Genomic DNA, 19993 nt, shown 5'->3' on the forward strand with positions numbered 1-19993 from the left:
AATCGCCATAATATTTTGTAAAAAAAAGACATATTTAGCCCCATGCTCGAATGCCCCCGCCCCCCTATCAAAAACAGCTAAAATCCCTAAAATGAAAGAAAGCAGCAAATGAAAAAAGAATAACACTCATCTTTTACTTTCTCTAAATAAATAAACATGAACCTTGGTTGAAAAAAACTAAAGTTGTCCTTTAAGCATGGCAGAGGTCAGACAAGTCAAACAACAACAACAACAAAGCCATGCACCTTGGCATGGACAAAACACCTCACAGCACACACACACACGCACGCACGCACGCACATGCGCACACACACACACACACACACACACACACACACACACACACACACACCACCTCGAGACAAACCGTCCGTGTCCACAGCTGTTGCACTTGCTCAGGTTCACCCATCAGCACCGCACTATATTTACCTGCTTCCTTGCTTACACCTGATTTATACGTTGTCGTGCACCAGAAATAGCCGATCTACAATTGATTGATTGATTGAATACTTTATTGTCAGAAATGTAATCAGTACAGGGTACAGTCAAACACACGCCCAATGGGATCACCGAAAAAAGTCCTTGCGCCTTGCGGTCTTGTTTCCATTCAGTATTGGTATTGGTATCCATTGGTATTCAATTCATAATCTAATCTATAACAAGCTCACTGCATGTCACAAAGTGATGCGCTGTGAACTTGTGGATCGGCTATTTTAAGAGCGCAGACACAGACGAAGAGAGAGGAGACGGATAATGATGGAAGCAATGGTAGGGGCCCGGGTATTTGCATGGAGGGATAAGGAAGGGGGTATTTTTCATTAAACACTGTTCTCCGTGTGGGGCGCACCAGCAGTGCTGGGGCGGGAGTGGGACCCCCATGGTGACTCTGCCCTGCCCCAGGCTATTGTAAACACTGTATAGTCTCCAGTGAACCGGGGCTGATGAGCCACTAAAGCCGGTGGCATGGTACCAAGCGGCCCTGCTGTGTCACATGAGAGCGCCTGGCCGGAGACAAGGAGGCCTGCGATAGGCTACTATTAGCGGAAGGAATGTACACAGTGGCCCTCATGGCAAACTCCCACAGCTCCTAGCAGGAGAGTCCTCCTCTGTTTCTCACTGTGTGACCCACACACTGCTAGCCTACTTTACCACATCATATTTACTCTGGAACATTTTTGGGGGGTTCCTTTCTCTATTGTGGCTGACTTTTCCTGCCCAGACTCAAGACGTATCACGCATGTATTGATTGACATAGTACAGGAGGTAAGGATTTTTAAAATACTTTGGTGAACGAACGACACTACCAGATGTTTGTAATCTAGATGGTGTGTCAGAATTGTTCTTTTGATTTATTGAGGTGCAGAATACTCCTTAAAACACAAATTTAGGTTAGGCTACAACTCATAACCCAGAGAGTGCTATAACCCTACAACAACTATACGGTTTGTCACAGCCAGGGTCAGCTATAGGCTTACTTAAGTAGGAGAACACGATGTTAGAGCTATATGTTGGAAGCCTTCAGATTCACATCACAGGTTTAAAGGTGTAAAAGAGTGGCTTGTAGCCTACAGCTCCCAACATTTGCAGTTTCAAGAAAGGGATGAAGAAAAGAATAGAGAATGAGAGAAACAACGAAAACAAGTTAGATAGGCCTATGTCAAATATTCTAATGATAATATGAGCAATGTCTAATGGTGCGTGGTTCTTCTGCAGGTGAGACATCACTTAGATATCAAACATGTCAGTGTATATGAGCCTTGATTTAAACACAGGTCAGTGACAGGCAGGCTTAAAGTCAGTGTTGGGCAAGTTACTTTGAAAGCGTAGCTTGTAAAGCTACAAGTAGCTCACCATGGCAGTAGCTTGATCAAGCTACATAGCTACCCCTGGAGAGATGTAGCTTGTAAAGCTACAGCTACATGGAAAAAGTAGCTCAAAGTAGCTCAGCTACTTTTTATTTTTCAGCGTTAAATTGAGAATGTACATGCGGGAGACCCCTCCTCCCCTCTGGGAGACCCCTCCCCTCTGGGATTCAGCCCCAGTTATTAAACGGTGTGGGGGAATACTGTCAGCTGTATGGTGTCACTCACTCACACCCATCAAGGCATCACAAAATGATTATCCATCCAAATATATACCAGGCGGAGTGGGCAAATCAGTAGCTGTCTCAGTGGTGATTAGAAGACTTAGTGTTGTTAATAGCCCCTGGAAATTACCCCTCTACAGTACTAAACACCAGGACACCCTTCTTTTGGGGGAGAGAGGGAAAGAGAAAGAAAAACATAATGAGAGAGAGAGCGTGGGTGGGAAGGGAAGGGAAGAGAGAGTCACAAAAAAGAGAGGGGGGCTAGAAAGAGATGGGGAGAGATACAGATTGATTCTTGAGAAACGTCTTGTGATATAACCGAGGAAGCGGCAGATCAGAGAGAAGTGGAGATAATTTAGCGAAAGGGGTTAAAAATAGAACAGCTGGCAGTGGGATCTGCCAGCTGTTCTGCATTCTTAAAGCAATGGGAAAAGTCTGACTCATCCTCCGCAGAACACCATGGCTCTTCCAGCTGAGATGACCAGGTCATAACAGAGCCATGAAGTGACACAAAACAACTACTGTAAAAGTGAGACTGTGTATGAATAAGTGCAGTATGTTACGCTGTCAGCCAATGCACCAGAGGGTGCTAAGTGGCCTAGGTGGCCTTGTTCATCAGAGGTTATTAGACATTAATAATAGTGTTCTGGCATGTGTAGCCCATTGACTATGACTTATACATACTTAACATTGCTGCTGATTTTTTAAAGCATATATTATAACATGCATAAGGAGAAGAGACTGGAGCAGCACGGACATTTAGAGCCTTTTATTTAGGTGCTGACATAAATAAAAGGCTCTAAATGTCCGTGCTGCTCCAGTCTCTTCTCCTTATGCAACTCATGATGTCCTTGCACCTGTGAAGCACCGGATCAGCCGTTTCAGGCTTGAGGCGCGTTGGTAGACTCCCTTTGTTCATATATTATAACAGTTATACTTGTTGATTTCCAAGGAATATTTTGGATTCAATTAATTTCAGTGGCCTGTGGTACGTAATATAGTAGCATGGTATTACAGGAGCCTCTCAAAGATGTCATGGCTTAATAGAGTTCATTATTGTGAACATTGTCATTACGGCCATATACTGTAAGTCACATCTGCAGTCCAAGCGGCCTCCTTAGTGAATCTGTCTCTCTGTCCCTCCTACAGAATGGTAGGAGTGTTTCCATTCAAAGACCTGGAGCTTCCCTCCCACCTGCTCGCCCAGCTCAACATCCTCCGCCAGGAGGGCATCATGACAGACGTGCTGCTCTGCACCGAGCACCGGGAGATACCCTGCCACCGAAACGTCCTGGTGTCCAGCAGCCCTTACTTCCGTGCCATGTTCTGTAGCAACTTCCTGGAAAGCAGCCAGGCACGCGTGGACCTGAAGGGCATCGCGCCCGATGTCCTCAGCGGCATCGTGGACTACATCTACACCGGGGCCATCACCATCTCCATGGACATTGTGCTGCCACTCATGCAGGCAGCGTCCATGCTCCACTATGGGCGTCTCTTTGAGGCGTGCTCAGCATTTCTCCAGGAGCAGCTCAGTCCAGATAACTGTCTTAGCATGATAAGACTTTCGGAGATCCTCCACTGTGAGAGTTTGAGGGAGAGGGCCAAAGAGATGGCAGTGAGGTGTTTCTCTGACGTGGCCGCCACAGAGGACTTCTGTGAACTGTCCCTTCCTGAGCTCATGTGTTACTTGGAGGATGACCGACTTTGTGCTGAGGAAGAGCAGGTGTTTGAGACCCTATTAGCGTGGATCCACCACGACCCCTTTTCGCGACGCGGTGCAATACACGACCTCTTCAAGAAAGTCCGCCTTCGTTACATCCACCCAACGTACCTATTCCAATTCATTGCCAACGACCCGCTTGTGCAGTCTTCCACTCTTTGTACCGAAATTATCGAGTCGGTGCGCCGCCTCATGCTCTCTGTAAGCACCAAATGCGGCCGTGAGCTCAAGCCACTTTGGACCACGCCGCGCCGCTACACCTGCAGAGAAACACTGGTGGTGGTCGGAGGGCGCAAGAACAACGAGCAGACTTCACGGGAGGCCTTGCTCTACGACGAGAGGACCCATCGCTGGGAGTGGTTGGCCAAGCTACCGCTGCGCCTCTACAAAGCTGCGTATGTGTGCATTCATAGCATCCTCTATGTGGTGGGTGGGCTGCGTCTCTGTATGGTATCAGGCGACAGCTCTGTGAGCGCTACAGTTTACACACTTTCCCTTAAGACCAACCAGTGGCGAACAGCCGAGCCAATGTTGGATCCACGGTATGCCCACCAGAGTGTGTCCTACCAGCATTTTATTTTTGTCCTGGGAGGCATTGGAGTGGACAAGCAGATCTCCAGCTCGGTGGAGAGGTATAACAGCATGTTCAATCAATGGGAGGCCATGGCGCCCTTGCCCACACCAGTGCTGCATCCGGCGGTCGCAGCCAGTGATCAGAGGATCTATGTTTTTGGTGGAGAGGACGCCATGCAGAATCCTGTGAGGCTGATTCAGGTAGAGAAGACATTATAATGGAATTTAGAACTATAGCTCGTTTTCCCAAGCACACAGATGTCGGAGTTATGGGCAGTCCCCGAACTAACCACATCTGTCCAAGACAGACCAATCATAGCAGTGGAGTGGCACTGGCTTAGGAGGTAGTGTAGTGTGGCCATCTGGCAATCGGAATATTGCCTCCTCCTTGAGCAAGACACTTACCATTAAAATCGAGAAAGCATCTGTGTCATTGAGATCAAACGCATTATTTTATACTTTCGCTATAAAAAATTTGCAGACATAAAGCCCATAGCGTGTCACTTTGTGACGTGCTACAAGCTTGTAGATGTGCTATTTTTGAAAAATCGTGAACATTTGTGCAAATCTTGAATATACCGTATATTATTTTAAAACAAACATGAAATATTTGTACAATATTCTATAATTAGGGTGGTTGCATTATTTAGTCTCCCTGCTCTTCTATTGAGACATTTAGATTGTGTCAAACGTCACTTCTCTCACCTAGACACAGGATCTGCTATTAGTCAATGCACATTTCAGCATTTGCGCAGGAAAGCAGGTTCGAATCTGTGGTAGAAGAGGAAAGGTTAAAGTGCAGCTTTGATACCTTTATTTTAGGTTTTAGTAGCATATGAAAATAATATATTTTGTCATTTCATCCATCACAAACTAAAGTTTTGTGTACAAAGTTTCTATGTTGTTGAACCTCAATGTTGAAATAATGTATGACCTTAGTTACCTTGTATTACACCATTATGTTACAAATTAGCAGTATTTCTAGACCGGTGTGCACAGGCCTACTCGTGAAGTCGGGAATGCATGCCTCACCCGGCTATGCTGTCGATTGTACCCGTTGTCAGACAACCCGTTGGACCTGTCTGGCTGTGTTTTTTAGCGAGCCACTGGAGTATGACCATAATAATGTGTGCTGTGCAACCAGGTGTATCACATCTCTCGCAACCTGTGGTCCAGACTGGAGACCCGGACGGTGAAGAATGTCTGTGCTCCAGCTGCTGTCATCGAAGACAAGATCTACATCGTGGGAGGTGAGTGCAGGCACCTGTGTACAGTCTGCTCATTCATGTATGAAAAGTCATTATGCATTACAGTTCTTTCGCCAAAAATTATGTTTGTTTGTTAAAATATCTTTGTTTATTCTCCAGGGTACACAAGGCGAATGATTGCTTACGACACCAAGGCCAACAAGTTTGTGAAGTGTGAGAACCTGACAGAGCGCAGGATGCATCACAGCGCCACGGTGATCAACAACAAGCTCTACGTGACCGGAGGACGCATCCTCAACGGACAGGATGTCATCGAGGACTCGGACTGCTTCGAGTGTTACGACCCCAAGACAGACACGTGGACTTCCAAGGGCTCTCTGCCCTACAAGCTATTTGACCACGGCTCCCTGCCACTGGTTTGTGTTTCCAACAGGCCCAATCCACCCTGACCCCACCACCACTGCCCGGCCACCCACTTTGAGTGGCCTTGCTGCACGCTATAACCTTTGCCACGAGACATCATTGGCCTGTCTCTGGCTAAGGATGGGACACCCATCTAGGTCGGCCTAGACCCCACAATGTAGCGGTATGCTATGCTAGGCCGAGTAGCATCTGTGGTATTCAAAATCAAAGGAGAACTCAGCTGGCAAGCAGCAGGTGTCATAACTGTGGCATTTGAGAGGAAGCTGAACTGAGGATCCCTGAAGTAATGAGAGGCAGACTTTACTGTACACACGAGCAGCTGTTCAGACACAGGGAAAATCTAATGTCTGCAGTCTCTTTATGCTTACTATTAATAGCCACTAACAGTACATTTATTTCTTACAAGGTATTTGCCTCATACAAATCGGAACACAGTACACATTGAAAGTTTGTGGGCAGTTTACTGTGCTCTGACTTTTGTCGCAATGTAGCTGTGTAGTCCTCTTCAGGAATGTTGCCTGCTGCATGGCACTTGAAATCAATCATAAGAGAGATTACATTCCTGCCTAGCCTAAATGCCCAGACCTAGCAAAGAGGTTGGTAAAGCAAACTATATTTGCAGAAATGTTGGAGAGACTCATTTTGCTTAAATTAAACAATCTGGTGAAAAGCTACCACAGCATAATTCTAAACTATTAAGAAAAATGCTTTGATTTATGACTGATTTATTAACCACCACTAATGGCTTTGCATGCATGCATTAGGATGTACATATGTGACATGTGCATTCAACGTTTGCATTTTCCATTTTAGATTCTGTGGTACAAGTACAACATCAGCTGCCGAACACTAAAGTAAGGTTTACAGTTTGGTCCAAAATGGTGTAGTAGACAGAAATGTATTTTGCCAAGTTCTACCTTGGGTGTGGTGAATTGGTGATTATCTGCTCTGTTCATCTTGGTCTGTGACCAGGTGATATCTTGAAAAGCATGGCCGGATTGCTATGACATTTGTTGGGTACAATCATGTTCCCAAGAGGAAGATAAGAAAAGGATTTTGGTTACCCCATGACCTTAACTCTAGTGCCATCATCAGTTCAAACATAAAGATTTAAAATGAGCATACACGTATATGAAAAGGGGATACCCTTGGAATTTGGCAATTTGCTGTGCTCAGTCTTATTAAAAAGCGGAAGAAATCTCTTCATTTTGGTGAGAGTATCAGCACTATCTGGCTAAACTTAAAAATGTCAAATGAAATGAGTGTATCTCCCTTTGTTGCACATTGTTGCTCCGAAGACCTCCTTGAACTTTCCTCTAGTCTAGTGCCACCACGAGCAACTTGGGAAGTGCTTTAGGTCCTGGCACAGCTAGGTCCATACGCTACTGAGTGCTTTAGGTCCTGGCACAGCTAGGTCCATACGCTACTGAGTGCTTTTTTGTTTGCAATGATAGTAAGACAAAACAAAAAACACCTACTATGTCACCTACTAGGTATCTGACTCCAGATAGCCGTCTTGTTTGCAATAATACAAACCTGCAGTGTCAGCAAGTTCTGCAGCTTTTATATTTTACTGTCCATGATTTGTCAATCAGTCGTTCTTATACTTCACAGTGTTTTATGTTGACTCCAGCATCTGAGAAAAACACAAACAATTGAAAGTACTGACTGACACGTTCCAAAATGCAAGGCCCTCAGTATCCGAAATAAAGTCCCTAAACTGAGTCTTATAGGTGTTGGATAGCGGTTACTGCAGACATTATGGAAATATAATGCGTTGTTTCTCACATGCTGAAGGCTGCACTTAAGTTAATATATCCACTAGTAACTCCGCTAGTAACTCTCAGAGTGAAATGAATGCAGAAGAGTTTACTGTGCATTTGCCTTCTCACCATAACACTCTTGACCCCTGTGGCACTGGCATGATTGGCATCTACTGCCTCTGGTGTCCGACAGGTCCCTGTGCTAGGCAACAGTCACTATGGCAACCTCACATCACATGACTGGAAGGGACCGTGTCACAGCGCGTCCCTACAATGTGTCTACTGTATTTTAAATCATGCTGCTAATCCATCACGTAAATGCATAATGTACTGTAGGTGTTTCTCTTGCATAGCGCCAAGCACATTTTCTCTATACTCTTAAATGTTGGGTTTTCATTAATTATTTATGTAACTTGTATATTTTATAAAATTAGATATTCATTTTCACACATGGAAAACCTGCTGTTGGATTGAAACTGTATGGCAGGGTGTGTTACAGTAATACAATATCACTAGCACATATGCAGCGCATGGTTGGAGCCGGTGCTCCGGGCTCTTCCATTGAAACATTTTAGACCCTGGTGTCACTCAGGTGGGACAATAGCAATGTCAAGTAGTACTGCCTGACTACTTGTTGACAACTACATCTGCCTGAAGTCGATAAAAGTTATGAATTGCAGCTTTACTTAAGGAGTGGGAAAAAAGGCTATGGGCAGAATCCACTTCATGTGCTTTTGAAATGGACCCATGGCACCAAAACCATCTGGGCACTAGGGGCATGTGGGCACCTGGACAACTGGACACTAGGGACATGTGGGCGCCTGGACAACTGGACACTAGGGACATGTGGGCGCCTGGACAACTGGACACTAGGGACATGTGGGCACCTGGACAACTGGACACTAGGGGCATGTGGGCGCCTGGACAACTGGACACTAGGGACATGTGGGCGCCTGGACAACTGGACACTAGGGGCATGTGGGCGCCTGGACAACTGGACACTAGGGACATGTGGGCACCTGGACAACTGGACACTAGGGATATGTGGGCGCCTGGACAACTGGACACTAGGGATATGTGGGCACCTGGACAACAGGACACTAGGGACATGTGGGCGCCTGGAACGAGTCATATGTGGACAAGTGTTAGACCACCAACCCGGCACGTTCTGTCCATGAAACGTGTTTAGCACGGGGAGGCCTGCATAAGACGCAGCTTCAGTTACTGAATTCCCCATGCGACGCTCAGTCTCACCAAAGTGGCACTGGCCTATTTGTATGCAGCCCTGGGGTGAAGCTGACCCTAGGGGGGGGGTTGAGACCTGGGATCAGCTGTCCCTTTTTATGTACCACTCCCTGCCCATTAGAGGGGGAACCTTGAAACTGCGCCAAGTGCAGTGACCGCAGGGGATTTTACCACACTCTCTATTAGTAAACTGAGGCTGTCGTTGACTTAAATACCTCCTTGTTAGCCTGGTTACACTGGTGTGTGTGTGTGTGTGTGTGTGTGTGTGTGTGTGTGTGTGTGTGTGTGTGTGTGTGTGTGTGTGTGTGTGTGTGTGTGTGTGTGTGTGTGTGTGTGTGTGTGTGCGTGCGTGCGCACGCATGTTTGTTTGCATGTGTATGTGTGTGGCCCCTAAGGCCCAAAAGTAATTTACTAAATGTTCAACACTGCTCTCATGTTCTGTTCATTTAGCCAGTGCAGCAATTTGACGAGAACACACCATTAAAACATTTTTATTGGCCTGCTGCTAAATTCATGTAAGTGTAGGCCTATATCTATCCAGCCTGTTTACTGGTGTGTGTTTGCGTGTGAGGTAACCATAGAGACCAGTGTGTGAGGGTCACCCTTGCTTAATTTATACCCCGTCATACAACAGCGTCGGACTATGAAAATAGCCGAACCACAAGCTCACAACGTATCACATTGAGAGGCATTGTGAGCTTATAGATCAGACATTTCTGGCACGTGACGTGACACTGCCATACAATGAATTCCGTTTCCTGGTCAGCTATTTCCAGTACTTGTTACTAACCCATGCAGGGAGGGGGGTAGCCCTGGTCCAGTGCTTACAGCGAGTCAGAGAGAGAGACTCGCTGTAAGCACTGCATGGACCAGGGCTAGGAGGGGGGTAGCCTTCCAGCGCTAACTGCCGTGATGCCAGTCCAGGTGTGCCGTGGAGTCATTTGACAATGTTTGGAATGTAAAAAAATATTTTTAATCAGTTCTAACTGAAACATATTTAATTATGCATGCAAGCATTTAACATGATTATTGTAGGCCTACCATACAAATACTATCTAGACATACTGCTGCTACTATGCATTGCAAAGACAGTCGATATGTCAGTATTATTGTGAGGGCTTATTACCATTAAAGGTAACATTAAACTATGTCATTAATATATTATACCTTAGAGTTGTGTGGAAGTAATAGAGCACCAAAGTCTGACGTCAATGTTTATTTTTGGACCACAATGCTTATAGTAGACGAAGATGACCCCATGTTATTCTCCATAGAGAAATTACTTCCGTGAACCAGGGGAATACGAGGGGATGAGCGACTGGCGTCAGGACTTCGGCGCTCTATAAAAATCAGTGACATCACGAAGATGTACTCTGCAAGCCAAAAAGTACATCTTCATGATGTCACTGATCACATGACCCCAAGTTCTACCTCCAGTTCTAGGCTAAATAGAAGGGGGGACTTTTTATTATTATTTCCACACAACTCTGAAGGTATATTGCTAAGGCCCTTAAAACAAGGCTCCAGACAAGGCTCCAAAACAAACTGGTCAGGCTACTACTGTACTTGGCCTGAGTGACCTCACTCCCCGAACCCACCTCACCACTGCCCACTTTGACAGGCTGGAACGGCTTAGAGTTGACGACAGAGTACAGCATCTTGCAATGGGTCTGGTCCACAAGATTCGCTACACCACCAAGTCTAAATACTTCCTTAATGTCAACGAAGTCCACACCCACAACACCAGAGGCACTTCAACAAACCATGTGCAACCCAGATTTGGCACAAACAAGGGACTAAATTAATTTCGCTCCCATGCCAAAATGTGGAACGCCCTACCAACAGTCATTTAGACATGCGAATCCCTTTGCTTCTTCAAAACTGCTCTCAAAGGGCACCTACAGACGGTTGCAAATCAAAACTGGCCCCCTTTATACCTCCTCTATGATGATTTCTTGTTTTTTTCTATATAGAAGTTTATATTCGTACGTCTCTAAATCTTTTGATGAATTGAAAATGGTGGGCTCTAATGTAAACAAGTGTAATGCTTTATGTTGTCGTCCACTCACAGTTTTTGTATTGAGTTGTACTTGAAATGTATACTGTAATTCTGCAAACTGTTAATAAATAAATCAATCAATCAAAAACACATACAGGTAGTTCAATTTAGAAAATTCAAGCCAGCCACTGGTTATAGCCCACATACATCCAGATATAACTCTCACACACACACATGCGCACACACACACGCACACGCACAGAGTCCCCTTCTGAGACAGGCCTCAGCCAGCCATCCTCTGGCCATTTTTCGATCAACCATTCCATGAATTCATGGAACCACACATCTGGCCTGCGAAGTCCGGGTGCAGGTTTTGTGTGATAGTCCTATGACATGCTTTAGTTTTTGAGATGCCCCTACCGGGTTTAGGACCAAACACAACATTGTTGTTCCTCATCTCTAAGGCCACCCATACATGAAATGGATTCTTGTATAAAAATATTTTACTGCAAAAGTGGTGAAATTGATGAAAAAATGTTTTGTAAATGGGTACAGATCTGTAATGTAAGAAGTGTAAGATCTTGAGATTTTCTGTACATGCATAATGAGCCTACATGAACAGGAAATCACTGAATTAAAGTGAACAGTAGTACCTTTGATTCGCCAATCTTCACTATCAGATGAAAGCATACATTTCCCACCTGACAATGTAATACACAGTAGCGTAAATACAACTTAAAAGAAAAAGAAAAAAAGAGGAAAGCAAACCATTAGGCTACTATTAAAATAAATGATCTGTTACTCACAGTTGATTTCATTTCATGATTAGGTAACCCCAAGGTCTAAAAGTCATATGGTGGGACAGGACGTCCTGCACTGCCAGCTCGGACTATAAGCTCTCCAGGCCAAGAGCTGATATAAAGAGACACACAGATACTGTATAATATGAATGGATGACATTTAAATTGTTATGTCTTAATTTAGGCTACACATTGCTTTGTTTGTGGTTTAAAAAGGTTTAGCACACCACTTGAATTTGACCTTGGTGGAGCGGGGTGTTTTTCTGCTTTGCAGCCTCAAGGTTGTCACCATTGTAGGATCTGCCAATCTTCCATGATGGAATGGCAGGGAAATTGATTTGGGCTGCTGGTTGGCATGTGTGGCAAAACCATGGGCAAAGTCATATATCACAACATTTGGGAAGTGCGGCAAGTGCCTCCAAGAGAAGAGCAGGTCAGCATAGTCTCTGGGGATCGCTGCTCAGGTTGAAAGGCCTGGGTTCCAGCTTGCTTCGCTGTGCTCCGTGAATTTGTTTTCAGTCGTAGCGAGTGACAATATCACATTGGAACAGTAACACATTGGTCATCTATAATGTAACATAGGTAAACTGTAGTGAAACATAATTCAACCAAACTGGTAGCTTACACTTGGCTCGCAGGGAGGTCACTCTGACCTTAGCCCCTTAGCCTTGGAGACCACCAGCGTGGAGACAAATACAAATTATGAAATGCATAATAAATAGTCACCCAAATACTATACTGTGTTGCCACACTAATAATTCACTACAAGAACAAATTCTACAAGAAAGTAGTTCACCTAGGATAGTGATCCAGCCTGACAGCGTGTCTTGGGTTCGAGTTCCGATCACGACGACCTTTGCTGCGTGTTTTTGGGGGGCAGAAGTTGCGGGATGTTGGACTGTAGGGCGAGGTTGTGTGCACGCATCCGCCTGCGTGACGGCAGACTGCTGGGAGAGTGCTGGCGATTTGGCATGGGGGGGGTCAGATCAACATATGGAATGAATTCTGTACTGGCAATATATGGAGCGTGTCTCGAGTGTACAGGGTTTGATGAGGTCAGATCAACATGGAATGTCAGAACAGGAAGGAAGACTGGGGGAGGATCAACATGGAATGTCAGAACAGGTCAGCTCCATATATGGCGGACGGGAGATGAAGGTTTCCATAGTAAATCCGACCTACAGCAAATAAAGTAGTTCCCAGTTACAAGAAAGTAGTTCCTCATCCCGATCACCAGAGGGCCCTACATCACTCAATGTTAAACTGGAACCCCCAAAAGTCACCCAAAGTCTGTTGCTCTTCCAATCACATAGAATTCTGTAAGATCAAACTATAAATTGTGCAAGAGGATGCTAAACACACCAAATCCTTATAGTGGTGCCAGTCCACGGCAGAATAATCTAAAACGTTTCGTCAGGGTATCTATACCATGAAGAAGGCAGTTGTCTGCCAAAACGTTGGTTTCTTATTATCTTTAATCTAAAAACATAGTCTTGAATGTGCAAACTATAAAACCAGAGCAAATTGATACTGGAGTCGAATATCAGTCCATCATGTTTTATTATAATTTCTTTCATTAAAAAAAGGAAATCACATTACAGCATGCGCATCATTCATTCCTTACTGAGGCTTTAAAATGTATTCAGAGGACATTTGACAGTAGCATGACATCACTTTAAGTTAACAATCTTATTTGTCCTTCTGCCTTGCTGGTAACCAGGTCACAAAACAAATTATATGACGGTACAGGCAGGTGTGAAAGATCATGTGTATGTAAGATCATTTGAAACCAAATATAAAACTATACGCATTCCAACGTCAGAACAGTTACAAATAAACTAAATAGCCTATTATACATTCAGTTGAGTGGGGTGGATTTTACTTTTCTCTGACCAGACACCAACAAACGCTCAGTCATTCACTCATACATTCACCCTCGAAGAACCCTGGGAAATGGCACTGTGGAACCCCAAAAAGGTGAACAGACAGACATTTAAAAAGACAAAAATAATTAAGACAGAAATAATACATTGGTCCAATAAAAGTGCTATTTGAGATCTATGAATCAAAAGACCATTGTACATACAAAATTAAAATTAAAACCTTTTATATTAGAGTCACAAACCATAATAACATTAGAATATAATACTAATAAGAGATGAAGAGAACGTCAGGACATGACACTCTTACTGCTTAAACTTATGGCAAGAAAACATGGAAAAATTATACTTCCAATGTGTACAGCATACATATATATACACATACTACAAGTGTAACTTTTCATTATTTGTATGTCCAAGTTTTGGAATATTAGATTCGGAAGGATTTTAGATATACAGCATGTACACACTCAAAACCCCACAATTCTGTGCTTCTGTTGCTCAGCTTAGAACAAAGCATTGTGGGGAAATGATGAGTCACTGAGCCACCCCATTAAAGTCCCAGCTCAATCTATTTACAATGTACAATACATCCATAATTAGACAGGCACAGCAGACAGCACAGGACCCAGAGAGTTACTTTCATTGTGAAAGTCTAAAAATGGACCCTTGTCTGCACATCTTTATACTTTCAGTGTCAACACTCAGGACTTGGGAAGGAGGGAACTATTTTGGCACCAGGCACAGAATTAAATGTACATCAATGACCAAGTGGCTAAAACCCACCCGACAAGAACGCAGACACCACTCTGGTTCCCCAGCTCCTCACGCCAACATTCATCTCTAAATGTCACTTATCTAAATGATGAGTGATATTTCGGCAATATGTTAAATTAGAAAGGGAATCGATATGAGGCAGAGATGAATCCATCCCAGCAGACCCGACTAAGTGGATCTACAGTGCATTGCTGTCAAACAGACAATCGGTTCATTCTTCCTGAGTGCCAGCAGTAGGAAACAGGAACGGGAAAACTGTGTTTACAGCACAGGGATCTGGTTTGGGACCGTCACCACGCTGTATTATTGACTAAAGAAAACGAGTCAAATACACATTTGCATGCTTGATTCATCATCCCACTAACATCATTGCCCGGAATTATTACATAGTAAAATCCTACATGTTAACTTAACCCTGCCTTTATAAAATTGTTTAAACCCTGCCTTTATAAAATTGTTTAAACATTTTATACTGTCATTACACACATTATACTGTGCAGCCACCAGCTAAATAATGGTCAATCGGCCGCCAAAGAGTTTCCAGCAAGAGGAGTTTGTGATGCGTAAAATATGGATCGTCTTCATGACCACTATGAACAGAGCAGGTCTACTTTTCCTGAGAAGGGAGGAGTTAATACTACTTTGGTGTAAAAGGGGCTTTGGGTTAATGGTCACGCGTGACTTGTTTTTTTTGTTAAATACCAGTCCGAGACACTGCAGTGATCCTGTTGACAAAAAAAAAGAAAAAAGAACAGATGCTTTTTTAGTTTCTTTCAGAGTCTGCCCGTCTCCTCGTCCTTTGACGAGGTCGGCATGGGGAAATGACGAAATGGTGGAATCGTACTTTCTACACCTCGTTGATGGTGCGCTCTGACAGCCTGAAGTTGATGGAGTTGGAGGACGAGGCCAAGTAGAAGGACTGCGTCTTGCGGTTGCGGTTGAGGCGTGCGCGCTTGGTGGCCACCGACAGGCTCCGCTTACTGGACGAGATGATCTCGGTGATGAACTTCTTGCAGTCCACGCACACCTCCATGGTGGCCCAGTCCTCCGTCAGCTCCTTTGGCAGCTCTAGCTCTGGCTCGTCCCGCGATAGTCCCTCGGTCGCTCCACTGTGCTTCGACATCCTGGGGGGATTTCAGGGGAAAAAAACATTAAAGACAACATCAAGACATCGATATTGTGGCTCTCATCTGCAAAATGTGTAGTTACAGAAAGAAAAAAGGGTACAGTCTACAGGCACGTACTTGGACACAGTTCTACGCAGGCTGTGTCTGTTGTGTCCGGACCCAAAGGGCGTCTTGTCTGCCTGGGCACTGGCCAAGGACGTGCCATCTTCCTCCTTCGACATGGCGCTGGGACCCAGGGAGTAGATGGGTAAGCTGGAGTAGGGCTTTGATGGGAGCCGCATCTGAGGTAGAAGTTGTTCAAGCTTAATTTACGTTGGGGTATGTGTCTATACAGTGTCAGTAAACAGTAACAGAAGCAGTGTTGGCAACACTTTGAGGGGTTCGTTTGGGTTGCATACCTTTTTACAGCACTGCGAGCACACGGGCCTGGAGAAGAGACAAAAAGCAGGTTGCTCGTTATCACGTTGTTGGATTTTTAGTACAGCATAAAGAGTGATGTTAACAGTTCGATATGATTTACCGTTTGCAGAACTGGCAGATGTAGGACCAGGTGAATAAGGAGAACTTCTTGGTCCGGCATGAAAAGCAAAGCTACAGAGGGGAGACAAAGGGAAAACATTGACATGTTAAGACGATTTTATACTTTGTCATATGACAGTGGCGCACGGCCTATCTACAAGTTCACAGTGTGTCGGTTGAGACGTGTTGTGAGCTTGTAGATCGGCTATTTTCGGCGTTCAACACCCACGTACAATGGAACATGAATTACACAAAACATTTTCTTGACATACAGTAGCCTATTGAGACACACTGGCACTACAAATTTCATTCGCCCAAATTAGACAGCGGCCCCACTTCTGGTCCGTTTCAACGGTGTACTGCAGCTGCCAATGCAATCCTTATGAGAGGCATCATAAAATACCTTAATTTCACTGGTTCATTACTGAGGCTATAGCGATTTTCTTTGTGTTCCAATAAAGTGTCCCATATATTTGATTTGTCCAATGTCACATACCTGCCATCTCAATATACAACCCACAATGTACTACAATATACTCCATCAGTTTGTGAAAAGTGCTAGCATTGTAAATCTCAAGTCAAAGTGGTCGCACGGTATATACGTCACGGTCGCATCCCTTGAGGTTTTCAATACCCAGATATATTTGTTGTATTTCACTATGTATTTGTGGAAAATTATCCAAACAGGCTTGCAAGACTAATTATTAATACTCATCTGGGGAATTCACTAGGTATTTGAAAATGTCATATGTCACTCCATTTAGCTGGGCTATTTTAGTTAATTTTATACAACAAGTTGACAACGGTAAAACACACCGTCGGAGCTCCGAGGTAGGCAGAACATATTAGTAAGCCCGTGAAAGGTTCAAAATATAGACATGAACAAAGTCAGTCCGGATCGGGATGCATTATTGAGAATTCCACTCTTCAAAGTCAGCGCTCGTTGCCTCGTAAAGGCAGTGACGTCCTTAAAAGTGACAGGTTACTTCTGTCTGCCGTCTCCCATCTGCTCCGTTAACATTATGGGTAACTCATTCAAGTGGTAAATGAAATGTGAAATAGATCCTCCAATGAGAAAAACAACAATACAGTATATGTTAACAAAGACACTTCATACATTTGGAAATCAAATCAAGTCTTCAGTTCATTTGGTATTATTTTAAAAGTAGGCTAACTACAGTGTAATTTCAATGGGCTGGCCTGCAGTACACCGTTCTAACGGACCAGAAGTGGGGCCGCTGTCGCATTTGGGGGTGTGAAATTTGTAGTCCCTGTGTGTCTCTATACCCAAACTGACACTACTAAATGGTGAGAGTTCCTTTTAGCACTGGTGGTGGACAACTTCAGAGATTGATTAACACCCATTCTGCTGTAGGGTCTGCTGTACAGGGTTTTACCTGCTTAAAGATGGAAAGAAAAGGGAAAACAAACACTGTACCTTTCCTTTCTTGAGGGCAGTGTAGATGTCCTTGTACTGTTGGAACTTCTCCAGCTCTGCTTTGACCAGCACCTGCCTGATGTGCATGACCTCCTCCACCGTCAGCGCCAAGCACTCCACCGGGTAGGAGAACTCCTCCTAGAGGGAGGGACACACGGCAGGTCAACAACACTACAAATACATGGCCAGGGATGGCTACCACGTAGGTCACCATTTCAAAACTTTACTTGACTATTAATTGTTTAATTCATTGCGATTAAGAATTTAATTGCTATTCTGTCGTTGAACATTGGAACAAATTTACATTTCCGTTTGTCTTCGGAAACAATAGGTGAACGGGGCAGATATGACAAATGACTTAATTTAATAACTAAACTTTAGAATGGCGGAATAGTGGAAATAACCGATCTACTAGTTCAAAATGTGGCACGATGTTTTGCTTTGGGCTTGTAGATCTACTATTTCAACTAGATTTGAAAATGTTTGAACTTTGAAAATAAATTAACATTTGTGAAAAAGAATAAATAAGTGCGATTATCGCAAATAATTGCAATAGAGGGTATGCACATGCATGATTTTTGCCATCAGGACACACCCCCCTCATCCAGACTGAGTGGCAAAACATTGAGCAGGATGGAGTGTTGGCGTTTGGAAGCGCTCGTTGGAAATCACTCAACCGCCTTGCGTACCACCAGTTTCTAAATGTCACATAATGCAGGAGGCAGCAAAATGTTGTGTTATTGAAAACAAGCACTTCCAAACTCTGACACTTGATCAAATCAAATGAAGGGCATTTCTTGACAGAAAGTAGCTCATAACGTTTCTATGGTGGATTTTTATGAAACAAAAACTTTGCAGATGGAAAGAGGATAATTCAAGCTTTTCGTACAGCTGCAATGTTGGTGAGTTTAACATTGTTTAATGCAATCAGACAGGACCTTTCTGTTTGGATGAATGGGCTGTTAAGGCCAGAAAGTAGTTTTTTGCCACTTCCTGGCATAACTTCCAGGTACGATGATGTCACGCGCATACCCTCTATTAGGCGATTATGAAATAATCATGGCATGCCTAGCTCTCGGTATCTCAAGGTGTTGCGACAGCGTGAAGTGATCATGTTGAAGAGATGGTGACAAGTTAACATGTGAATGAAGGCGAAAATGACACCATCATGCTGAGAAAGCAACCATTTAAGTAGTCTCCTGTAGCCAGAGATCTATGCCTACTGATGCTGTACGTTTGGTGACATACTGTAGCCAGAGATCTATGCCTACTGATGCTGTACATTTGGTGACATCTTAAATTCATCGAATGTCCTAAAACTGAATTCAGAAATGTAAACGATACCAGCCAAGGACTTCAGGGTCCTTCACATTAGGGATAGTCGTTTCCAAAATAGTAATTATTGTTGTTGCTGTTCTAGCAACTAAATTACATTGAATTTAGATGTCAGATGTATGAGTGGGAAAGATCTCTGACCATCTGGCTACGCGAGACTGGCATTATACCGCCACACACCCCCAGACAACTCAATCTAGCCTAGTGCTGTGAAACAGAGCTCCACACCAGGGTTATTATAGTTTACTTAAACTAAAAAAGGAAACAATAATAATGTAAACGGAAAATTTAAAAATAAAATAAAAACCAACAAACAAAACTACTTATGATATGCACTTGTAAAAGGGCTGAGCAATGCTACTGTAACAGGGGGAAATGTCTACCTCGGTCACCTTGTTACTGGTGGCTTTGATTTGGAGGAACATTTGCGACTGATAACAGATTGTGGAAGCAGAGTGACAAATTAATAAATAACCAAAACCATTTAAATGCCAGTTTACTTCAACTGGTATGGATGTAAGGTCACACCAGTGTAAGCCTCAATGCTGTGTTTTTTAAGGTTTTAAATAAATAAATTATGCATAGATAAATAACCTGGTTCCCTGCACCATAATATTAGTATGAGAAGTTCAAAGGTGCCTTTGTGAAGGATGAGGATGAGGGTGTGGTTGGGTAGGTGTCGAGACGTTAAATGCAACTTTGTGACATAATCAAAGTGACATACCACGACTTGATCACTGCTGACCACGTCGACCTGACCAATAGAATTACAATACAGTCAAACAGGAATAAAACCTCCTGTTGCAACAATCTGATGGTTAAATGTCCAGTCAGTGAAATTAACACAAATGAAAATAAAAAATAGCAGTGGCGACACGTTGAGGTGAGAAAGTTTCACTTTGTGACATTTCAATAAAATCTGGTTTTCAACGTACTGTACACTGTAGTTGTTGAAATAAAATGCACTAGACAATAATTTGTGTGTTTGGGGTTTTCTATTGCACAATGAGAGCGACTGATGATGATGATGACCAACAGATGATACACCATGGCCAGGTTACCTTGTTGGGTGGTTCCGCCTGTTGCAGCTTTGTGTAAAA

At 43.8% G+C, this 19993-nt stretch overlaps 2 protein-coding genes across 4 annotated transcripts in view; one reads left to right on the forward strand and one right to left on the reverse strand.

Moving 5' to 3' along the window:
- Window positions 1-1123: 1123 nt before the first annotated feature.
- Window positions 1124-9828, forward strand: klhl38a (kelch-like family member 38a). Of its 2 annotated transcripts, XR_014569651.1 has the most exons (5): window positions 1124-1263; window positions 3236-4580; window positions 5524-5629; window positions 5747-7367; window positions 7409-9828. XR_014569651.1 is itself a non-coding variant. In XM_083771465.1 (4 exons), exons 2-4 carry the CDS (start codon window positions 3237-3239, stop codon window positions 6034-6036), a joined length of 1740 nt encoding a protein of 579 aa, XP_083627591.1. In that variant the 5' UTR covers window positions 1124-1263; window position 3236; the 3' UTR covers window positions 6037-9828. The 2 variants fall into 2 exon arrangements, 1 of the variants encoding a protein (XP_083627591.1); XM_083771465.1 differs by having other exon boundaries at window positions 5747-9828.
- A 3536-nt stretch (window positions 9829-13364) lies between these two features.
- The window catches only part of spire1a (spire-type actin nucleation factor 1a), a 61664-nt gene continuing 55035 nt past the window's right edge, over window positions 13365-19993 (reverse strand). For both annotated transcript variants that reach the window (XM_083771445.1, XM_083771446.1), the window contains 5 exons: window positions 17559-17696; window positions 16122-16192; window positions 16000-16027; window positions 15719-15882; window positions 13365-15598 (listed from right to left, as the gene is read on the reverse strand). In XM_083771445.1, the coding sequence (XP_083627571.1) occupies window positions 15322-15598; window positions 15719-15882; window positions 16000-16027; window positions 16122-16192; window positions 17559-17696 (678 nt within the window). In that variant the 3' untranslated portion in view covers window positions 13365-15321. The remainder of the gene's footprint in view (window positions 15599-15718; window positions 15883-15999; window positions 16028-16121; window positions 16193-17558; window positions 17697-19993) is intronic.

Source organism: Protomyctophum parallelum, assembly GCF_964188405.1.
Source record: "Protomyctophum parallelum genome assembly, chromosome: 1".
In the NCBI taxonomy this organism is placed as follows: domain Eukaryota; kingdom Metazoa; phylum Chordata; class Actinopteri; order Myctophiformes; family Myctophidae; genus Protomyctophum; species Protomyctophum parallelum.

Coding starts and splice junctions, on each gene's coding strand:
- klhl38a (XM_083771465.1), top strand. CDS start 3,237: ATGGTAGGAGTGTTTCCATTCAAAGACCTGGAGCTTCCCTCCCACCTG. Junction 4,581..5,523: donor ATCCTGTGAGGCTGATTCAG/GTAGAGAAGACA, acceptor CTGTGCAACCAG/GTGTATCACATCTCTCGCAA. Junction 5,630..5,746: donor CAAGATCTACATCGTGGGAG/GTGAGTGCAGGC, acceptor TTTATTCTCCAG/GGTACACAAGGCGAATGATT.